Source organism: Mixophyes fleayi, chromosome 9 (genome assembly GCF_038048845.1).
Source record: "Mixophyes fleayi isolate aMixFle1 chromosome 9, aMixFle1.hap1, whole genome shotgun sequence".
Taxonomy (NCBI): Eukaryota; Metazoa; Chordata; class Amphibia; order Anura; family Limnodynastidae; genus Mixophyes; species Mixophyes fleayi.
In genome coordinates, this window is record NC_134410.1 from 21,238,771 (window position 1) to 21,248,345 (window position 9,575).

Below are 9,575 nucleotides of genomic sequence, written 5' to 3' on the forward strand. Positions count from 1 at the left end.
ATTTTATAAATATACCTGCAGGATTTAGCTTGGCAAGAGAGCCATTGTTTTTTGTCTCTGCCATTATCCCATCCAAAACTTGTAACAATAATATTATGTGTGACAATCCGCACAACACAACAGATTAAAGGGATTTTGCAGAGATTGTTTTTTTTTTTTTTTTTTTTTTTTTTTTTTAAGAGGAGTGAGACTTAAACAGAACAAATGTTGTATGGAAATGTCATCTTCTCGGATCTCCATCCAGGTTTAAAAAGAAGCACACAAGTGTGGACCGATTTACTACATTTATTAGTCAACTGTAGCGCTTGATCTGTACATAAAATAAAGTTTATTTCTTCAGGTAGAGAGTCATTGAGAAGTTGCCATAATTCCAGAGACACCTGTGGAAAGGAGAGAGAAACGTATAAGTGGGGGCTCTGGGCATGTCTATGATATGCGTGGATGATTCTGGCAAACTTGTACTTTCAATTACAATGGTACTTAACATATATCCAAACATAACATCCCATGTAACAACTTGTACATTATGTTATCATTATCCTTTATTTATATTGTACCCACATATTCTTCAGCACCTTACTTTACCCCTACATGCATGAAATACAAATACACACTATGTGAAATATGGGCCAAAGGCGTTTACACATTGTGCCTGACTGGCATTCCAAAAGGATTGTGCAATACATCTAGAAACCCAAATGAAATAAATAGGCCATTAAAATGAATGGGCCGTTGACATGAGTGGAGAGTCACAGGATTATTAATTCACTTAATCTTCATTGAGGTGTGAACAAAGCAGAGAGGTCAAGGGACTCCCCTCACCACCAGCCAATGACTCAACAGGCTAGCATGGGAAATCGTTTGTGATTGGCTTAGTGTCCTGTTGGATACCCCGTTTATCAGAATTGCAATCATTGTGTGGCAGAATTAGCTCGCAGAGCAGTTTTTGTCATCTGTTAGCAGTTTAATTTTCTCATTCTATATAGGAGAAGCTCTGTAATGCTTGTATTCTGGATGCATTAGCAAAAGCATGTTAATGCGTCCAGTGCCTATCAACTGTATGTGAACTGTATAAGAAACACTTAAAAGGACACATGTTCAAACTCACAACATTAATATGGATTTTCAGATGAGGTTTGCAATTACAGGTTATTAGTGCAAAAGCAAAGGCCCTAAACCAAGAGCTCCAAATTCTTTAAAATCTGTGTTTAAACTGGATGTTCAATTATTAGATATATTTGATCTACTAGGTTGCTCTAATATTGTGTAGGAAATCAGTTTAAGCAAACAATTTAGCAGCCCATAAGCATATGTATCTAGGTCAGGAATTGAAATCAAAACACACAATATCGAAAATTTGGCACACACTGGACGAGGCCTGAGTAACTAGTAAGCTGTATTTAACACACCCACCCTTTTTCCGAATAAATGTCACTTTGTGGAAAGACCACTAACCGTACAGCCATTTAATCTTCCAAGCTTGCTGATAGAACCAGGATATTCTTGTCCTGATGTATATCTATGTATTAATAGCATAAGTACAACTTTTATGTGTGACTTATTTCTATGATGCCATTGTCTGAGCGGGGAACATCAAACACAAAATTAAAGGTCTTGGTCCATAGATTTGCAGAAAAATATTGTTGCAATTGGCTGCACTGTTTTGGAGTTATTTTGAAAAACGTCCGCCGACCCTTTACAACAACGCATTACCATTGTCCTCTGGGAAATGTGACAGTTGGCAATACACCTGTGCACCTTCTGGGTGACCTGGAACATGTCACCTGCTGGGTGGTCTGGAAACTGTGACAGTTATTTGCAGCCACATATATCAGCGAGTCTTGCAGGGACCTCAATCACAGACTGCAATATTATTTCATTCTTCACTTATTTTCGCTTTGTTTACAACAAACATGCCAAGAGATCAGCCTCAAAGACATCGACATGGTGGAATCCTTACAGGTTGCACAGAGCGACACTGCTTTCCCTTTCTTGCAAACAATAGCAATTCTCCATAATTATTGCATTCGCCATGACAATAAACAAGAGACAAGGACAAACCCTTCAAATGGTTAGCCTGTTTTACCAGAACTGATGTTTACTCATGGACAGCTTTACGTTGCAATAGCCCGAGTGAAAACAGAAACATCTATCAAAATTAAAGTTGACCATGCCCAGCAATGTAGCTTCGATGGAAGAACTTATACATATAATGTAGTGTATAAAGAAATTCTTAAGTTCCTTTAATATAGTGAGTTATTTTTTCCTTATATTCCCTTGTTAACATTTCTACATGTAATGTAGTGTATATAAAAAAAAAAGTTATGGATTTCCGTTAAGTAATCTATTCATTACATTTCAGTTTAATTTAAGGCAGTTACCGTTGGATTTCCCTAGATTTTTTATTAATATAGTATATGTTTTTAAAGTGTAAGTCCACTTTTTTTAAATGTACAAATGTAACTAGGCAACACAGTGGCCTAGTGGTTAGTACTTCTGTCTCACAGCACTGGGGTCATGAGTTCAATTCCCGGTCATGGCCTTATCTGTGTGGAGTTTGTATGTTCTCTCCGTGTCTGTGTGGGTTTCCTCCCACAATCCAAAAACATACCGGTAGGTTAATTGGCTGCTCAAAATTGACCCAAGTCTGTCTAACTCTCTCTCTCTCTGTATGTATGTTAGGGAATTTAGACTGTAAGCTCCAATGGGGCTGATGTGAGTAAGTTCTCTGTACAGCGCTGTGGAATCAGTGGCGCTATATAAATAACTGATGATGATATTCTAGATCTAACTGTTGGCTGGACGGCTTTTTACACTGGCCGGTTCAAACAGCTGACGTTGGCAGAATGATACTGCGGTGTGGGTTGGGGGCTCGGGAAGAGGGCCCGAGAACTAGGTTCCATAATGTACATGATAGATTCACTTGACCACAGGGTATATCTAACCAATGGTTCAATACAGGCTAGTGATAAAATTTGCAGAATAGATCCCGAGGGTCTATCTTGCACATAAAACCCTTTACAAAAATCCTTTAAATATCATCTCATCATTTGACTATGATCTTCTAGAAAATGATATATACTAAGCCTGCAGCTCATCTTGAGAAACTTACTGTCAAAATCAATCTTTTCCACAATGTTTTTGGGTTTGATGTTCTCCTCCTGGTTGCAGATGAAGATCTTTCCGTTTTCTGCTTCCGTCCAGCCATATTTGCTCATCCAGACTCTGAGTTGCGGCTCTGGGAGAGGGGGGGGAAGATACAGCCAGTGATACACAGATAGTAATTAGAGAGCAGTGGTTTCCTGGACATTCCTATAGCTTGGATTGGTCAACCCCCCCCCCCCCTTCAGGACCAGACCAATTTTCACATTTTGGCCATGTGTCACAGTAAATATCTTATTTTTACTTCCTAATAAACATAAGTATTTCTACCATGACCAATATAGTTTCCTTATGGTAGGATAGTGGAATAATACCTAGTTATCCCAATATGCAATCACTGAGTTCTCCTGAGCAGAGACACGTACCAAGTAGACAGACACCACTGTAGGGATCAGGTACAACAGTCTTTATATTAGTCCTAATTTTATACACAGTACAAGGAGAACAATCTACCCGTCTGCACAAATCCTCATGGTGCAAGTAAGTTGGGATAGGACCAGGGTTAGGAAGACAAGCGTTGGGATGCTAGTAGCATTTGGGAAATTTTTTCATGCACAACATATGTGAGGGTTCCACAATGACAAAAGGATTTATCGAACTATGGAGGGCATTAGGGAGTTAAAGGAACGTTGTTGTTTTTTTACATCAACGTTTCCTCTATTTTTTTTTTTTTTTACTTTTATAATTTTGGTGAGGAGGGATCCTGAGGACCTCCCCTAGTGGCTATAGTGTTTTCTGGATCTCATGGAAGCTTAAACGTAAGCGGCTATGAGATAAAGGTTACACAATCCAGTGTTAGGGGAGATATGATGTTTACCTCCCCTGCAATAAGTAAGGCATTACCACATCCAAGGAGATCAGGACGATATTGTCTAGCAACCAGCCTTCCCTGAATGCAGATGCTTTACCGCATTTTGAACAAAGTGCTCACAATGAGCCATGTTCAAGCGATCAAGAGGAAAGGAAGCAAATCAAATGGCTGCTGCCTGCTCCCTGGACCCTTGAGCTGTCAAGGATCCATTAATTGTGGAATAATCATCAATTATATAGCACCACCAATTCCATAGCGCTCTACAGAGAATATTTGTCATTCGCATCAGTCCCTGCTCCATTGGAGTTTACATTAACAGACTAGGGTTAATACTGGCAGCAGCCAATTAACCTACTACTTCCTGTTTTTGGCATTTGGGAGGAAACCGGAGCACCCGGAGGAAACCCACGCAAACATGGGGAGAGCATACAAACTCCACACACACCCCATTGCTGTGAGACAGAATTGCTAACCACTGTCCTGCCCTATAAGGGCCAGTGGAGAAGTGGCTAAAGATGTTTAATGAATTATATTCTTAACAAAAAAAAAGTTAACTCCACTTTACCACCCTGTACCCAAATATTAAACACTATTATTCTTAATTTGTCATTTTGTCAGTTTAAAGACCAACAGGCTCCTCAGTGTCAATTATAAATTTATTTTATCTTTAGTAAAAAGGTAAAGGAATGTACACCTGTGTACAACCCTACCAGGCACACCTCCCATGTACCCTTTCAGCGCGGGTCCCCCTTGTGTCACCAATATAGGACAGTAGCTCATAGCAGAGAGCATCGTCAGCAAGGAGATGATTTAAACACCTGCGCAGTGTGTAAATAGTCAATGCGGCTCCGATTACACAGGAGAAGCATCTTATGTCTCCAATCCCTTCTCCGATTGTCATTCATTCTACATACCCGACAGATCTCCAAGCATCTCGGCCAAAAGCCACCGGTCAATGTGCTGGTAAGTGATTCCAACAACATGGCAGATAACTGTAATGAAGACAGAATCAGTCATTAGGGCAGTAGCAGAATTCTAGTGTGTACTAGAGAGTGTGACTAAAGGAACCACAAGTTCGGACTTTCCAAATAAACATTGGGGCAAGTTCTTTCCCATTCCCAGAGGGTTCTAATGCGGGCAACCACCGAGTTTCCAGACGTTTAAAATACAACACACAGCACAGCATGCTTTACCAAAGCCCAGAGAGTTTGGTTCAAGAAAGTGCTAGAGGGCTTCTTATACACCCTACTGCACAGAGCAGCCCTCCAGTACATATAGTACATGAAACGAGCATCTCTGAAACAGGAATTCCTTACGTTACATAAATAGTTACTACTTCTAGCATACGTACATTTCCTGACAGAGTCCTCAAAGCCGGCAATACCATCAAGTAGATCTAGATTTTCGTCCAGGGCTTGCTGGGAAGAAAGGAAAAAGAAATCACGATAAAACTTCATGGTGGCACAAGGTGAGTTTGGGAGGGTGAAGGGGATTGGGTCAAGAGAGGAAGAACATCATGTCAACAGCTTTGGGATCCAATGTTGAATTCTAAATGTACTTTATTTTAATTTCATTTTTTGTCGGGTACAAGTATATGTTTATTAAAACACAACTGTTAGCAAAGGACCTACTTGTTCAAAAAGAATATTAAAATACAGCAACCAGTCAGTAAGGTCAGGTACTGTAGACCTGATGTCTGACTACAAACAGACTGGTCTATGTAATCTACCTAAGTGTTTAGGTTTTTTTCCCCTAGGGTTGGGGAGGAGGGCTGTAATTTTCAGTGTGTGGAAAACCTCACATTAACATTAGTCTTGTGTGTATCCCATACATTTGTAAAGTATGAATTCTGCTGTGAGACAATGCCATGGATCCATCGCCCTTCCTGTAAACAGCCGAGTCCTAATGTCACCTTTCAGTCTCCCTCCCTCTAGTTTCTAGTTTTCTAGTCCTGTTTTAATATGCCACTTTCCAGTATTCAGTAAAACTTCTTGATATGTAGAGATTTTATGTCATGTAATCTGTTCCTTCTGCTCTACATTATAGATGAGGAGTATCTTGACAAGTGTTGTAGCCCATGCATTATTGTAGCAGCCCTTCTCTGAACGGAATCTTGTTAATACATTTGATTTTAGGAGAATCATAACTGTACACAATATTAATGAGGTGCCCTATACAGCGGCGATATAACCTAATTTTCCCCGCTTCCTATAAAAACAAGTACCCAAAGTATTTAGAACACATTCCTCACTTTCAAAAGGCAGTAACTGAAGCAGAGTATATAAATCTGTTCCCATTCTCAGATCACTCATACCGTTCCTATATAACCTGTTCTCACATATGTATTTTCCAGTGGATCTCATCAAGGGCTCTGTGTATTGCAATGAAGGACACTTACCCAAAAGGACTGGAAGTGACAGGTCTCTAGGAGGTCCCCCAAATACAGGATCTGCCTTATAGGTCGCTCCTCTTGCTGAGAGCCCAGGAGTTAAGGAAATTGTGTAGATAAAATAAAGTGTGAGCACAGCAGGGGAGCAGCGGCCCCATCCCAAATCGATTCAGTAGTATCTAAAATCTGTTCCAAGCATCACCAGACGCAGAGGGACGTTCCTCCGTCTGGCTTGGCCATTTTTCAATCAGGTTACGTAAAACGCTCTTAAAAGATTAAAAAACTTTAAATTCAAGTTGCTTTATACCGGAGCTGCCTTGAACACGCACATTGGTGAAACATTTCAAGACCTTATCAGAACGGAAGATGGTAAAGAATTGGGCAGATTGTGGGGAATTTCTCCTTTTGAAAACCCCATTATTAAACAGAAACATCAATCGTGAGAATATTATTAAGCCCTTCAACTGCCAACATGACCAGGTCCCAAATGAAATTAAAATGATTCCCAAATAGAGTTCAACCTGAAGACACAGAAAGTAAACATCTCTCAGTGCGAAAGGTCTGAACTTGGTGGGCAGACCAAACTAACAGATCTCAGAGTGGCCTATGTTGAATCTATGTTACCTAAAGGCCAGTGACCCCAACATGGGCGATTCACTCAGGAATTTACTCTGACTACTTGCCAACTTGGTATTATATTTTATGTTACAAATTTTGAGTAATCAGCAGGGAAAGGATTTCAAATGAATAATTTACTATTTTACCTATATAATCCCAATATAAAAAGTTATTTATTTAAAAATACTGCCTGGCATGGAAAAACATTACTTTGATACCATAACAAACAAAAATGTTATTCTGGGTTTAATCAAAACCTCCGACATTGGTCTGATCATGAAATGAAAACATACCATCAGTCATTATGGGGTTAATGAACAGTGGATCATACATCTCCCATGTTTGGAGATCATAAAAGGATACATGAGTCTGGTCGATCATACACTTGCAGAGCGTGAAGTCTGTGTGCGGGAGATTGGTCAAGGCTTTGAGGAGGATCTGGGCAGTGACTGTAGTCTGGAAGAAGGCTGGATTGAACTGATAGCTGCAAACAAAGAACAAGAGTCACACGGAATTCCTACAGTACAACAAGGTATCCGCACCAAAGAAAGAAAACCACTCCTATTTGTACACAGGCTCGACTACCATTTGATAAATACACAGACTCTAACAAGAACTATACAATCAAAATGTAGTTAGCTTACGGATATCCAGCTGTTGTGGAACTACAAGTCCCAGTCTACCCTTCCCGTGTCTGCCTTGTGGCCCAACAGCTGGAGAGACATTGGCTCTTCTATAAAACAACTTGATTATATATTTAAATAATTCTTCCAGGGTTCTGTTATAAATACACCATAATAATCAGCAGAATTTATTTTGCACTTTATATTTCTATTGCTGCTCTGGAAAAACATATAGACAATCTATAGAAAGAACCTTATTTATGCGTATTTCTATTTAGTAACATGGGAGGAAAACCAACATTTTTACTAGTTTGATGGAGCAAAAATATCTTTCACAAATTGTTAAAATAGTTTTTTAAATGCAGAAGACACGTACAGTTTTAGAACAGCCAGATTTGCTTCTAGATCATAAGCGTTTTCCTTAGCTTGGGTCTCCACATAGCGTTCTAGAGTTGCCAAATTTTCTGGATTGTACCTATGGAAGAAAGATATACACTAATAAAGAACACAGACATAATAAATATCTATTGATATGACATCACAAAATTCTGAAACACTATGTATTGGGAAAAGGGAGGCTAGTAAGACATAAAAGACCAACAAGCAAAATATAAAACATTATAGAAGCGTAAATGCAAGGATAGCAAGAAATTAAGTACAATATTGTACATAAGTTGTAAAAGATAATGTATATAACAAACAAGTGCTGTGCATAAAATATTAAGAGGCACAATACAAAGACAGACAGGTGGAAGAAGGTGGGATGGGACAAGATGACATGGGGAGAGGGGGGCTCTGCTCTTGAGAGCTTACAATCTAGTGTTTATCTAGCATAATAAAATGTCACTAGACTATGAAGTACCATGGCTTTCCAAGATATAGACTACATGCTGCCAAAGTATAGTATAGAGCAGTGGATTCCCAACTTTTTCAGTTCAAAGCACCCTTAGGGTCTCCAAAATGTTTTCAAGACACCCTAAACCAAAATAATTACCAAGTAGTCCCCCGCCTTGCTTTACCACTTGCCCTGGCCAAGGCACCCCTGTGAGATTTTCAAGGCACCCCAGGGAGCCTAGGCGCACAGTTTGGGAACCACTGGTATAGAGGAAGCATAATGCACTTTAAATAATATGGAAACACAAGATAGTGATGAAGAAATCACTACTGGGAGATAGTTGCAAATACATTATTTTTTTTGTAGGTAATGAGAGCGGGCTATGGCCTGCGGTATAAGAAAAGGAGATGGATTGTTTTGTGCGTGTGGGGGGGCTTGATACCCTCTAGTACTGAGGATCTCTGGATTTTGGAGGCAATGGACAAAGTAGGGATCTGGAGGTTTCTGGGAGTGAGGGGTTAGGAGTGATGGATTAGGGACGCTAAAGGTCAGGACATAACCCATATTCTGGGTTATGTGTGCTGGGATCAGGGATAAGTGGGGTGTATGATGATTTGCTGGACTGGGGGTGAGTCATGGTGGATTGCAGATATACATTGTTAGAGATTATGATCTGTGGGCATGGGCCTGGTGGGCACTGATAGAGGGGAGCTGAGAAGTTATCACTGGTCAGTATGACCATCTGGCCCTGCATATAAAGTAACGTGACCTCCTCAAGTGCTGAGCTACTACTATGTGCTATATACACAGCCAGCCGGCCATACACCGCTATTCACCTGTCGATGCCCCGAAGTAATGTCCCCACATTTGCTCTCATCTGCTCGAACGAGGCCATGTTGCTTACGGGTGGGAGAGAAAGAGCGGATAAGGAACCGGGCAGTGACTTCCTGTTCCTGGACGGCGCCAGGACGTTGAATCTCTTCCGCCCACACTTGAGTCACGTGTGTGGCAGATCATGACGCATGCGCGTGTATAGATGACACCTTCTTACACCCAAATGAGTGCAGTAAAATGGCGGCGTGGTTTCCGGTCATTAATAATAAATGTTAGGAAATGTAACCATATGAAAAAAAGAAA

The 9,575-nt window shown here is 40.3% G+C and overlaps 1 protein-coding gene across 1 annotated transcript; it reads right to left on the bottom strand.

Moving 5' to 3' along the window:
• Positions 1-269: 269 nt before the first annotated feature.
• On the bottom strand, positions 270-9,407 carry EIF3K (eukaryotic translation initiation factor 3 subunit K). Its single transcript, XM_075186846.1, has 8 exons — positions 9,275-9,407; positions 7,980-8,078; positions 7,344-7,464; positions 6,372-6,446; positions 5,325-5,391; positions 4,888-4,965; positions 3,113-3,238; positions 270-380 (listed from the first exon to the last, which is right to left on the bottom strand). The coding sequence occupies exons 1-8, from the start codon at positions 9,331-9,333 to the stop codon at positions 349-351; spliced, it is 657 nt and encodes a 218-aa protein (XP_075042947.1). The 5' UTR covers positions 9,334-9,407; the 3' UTR covers positions 270-348.
• Positions 9,408-9,575: the final 168 nt, after the last annotated feature.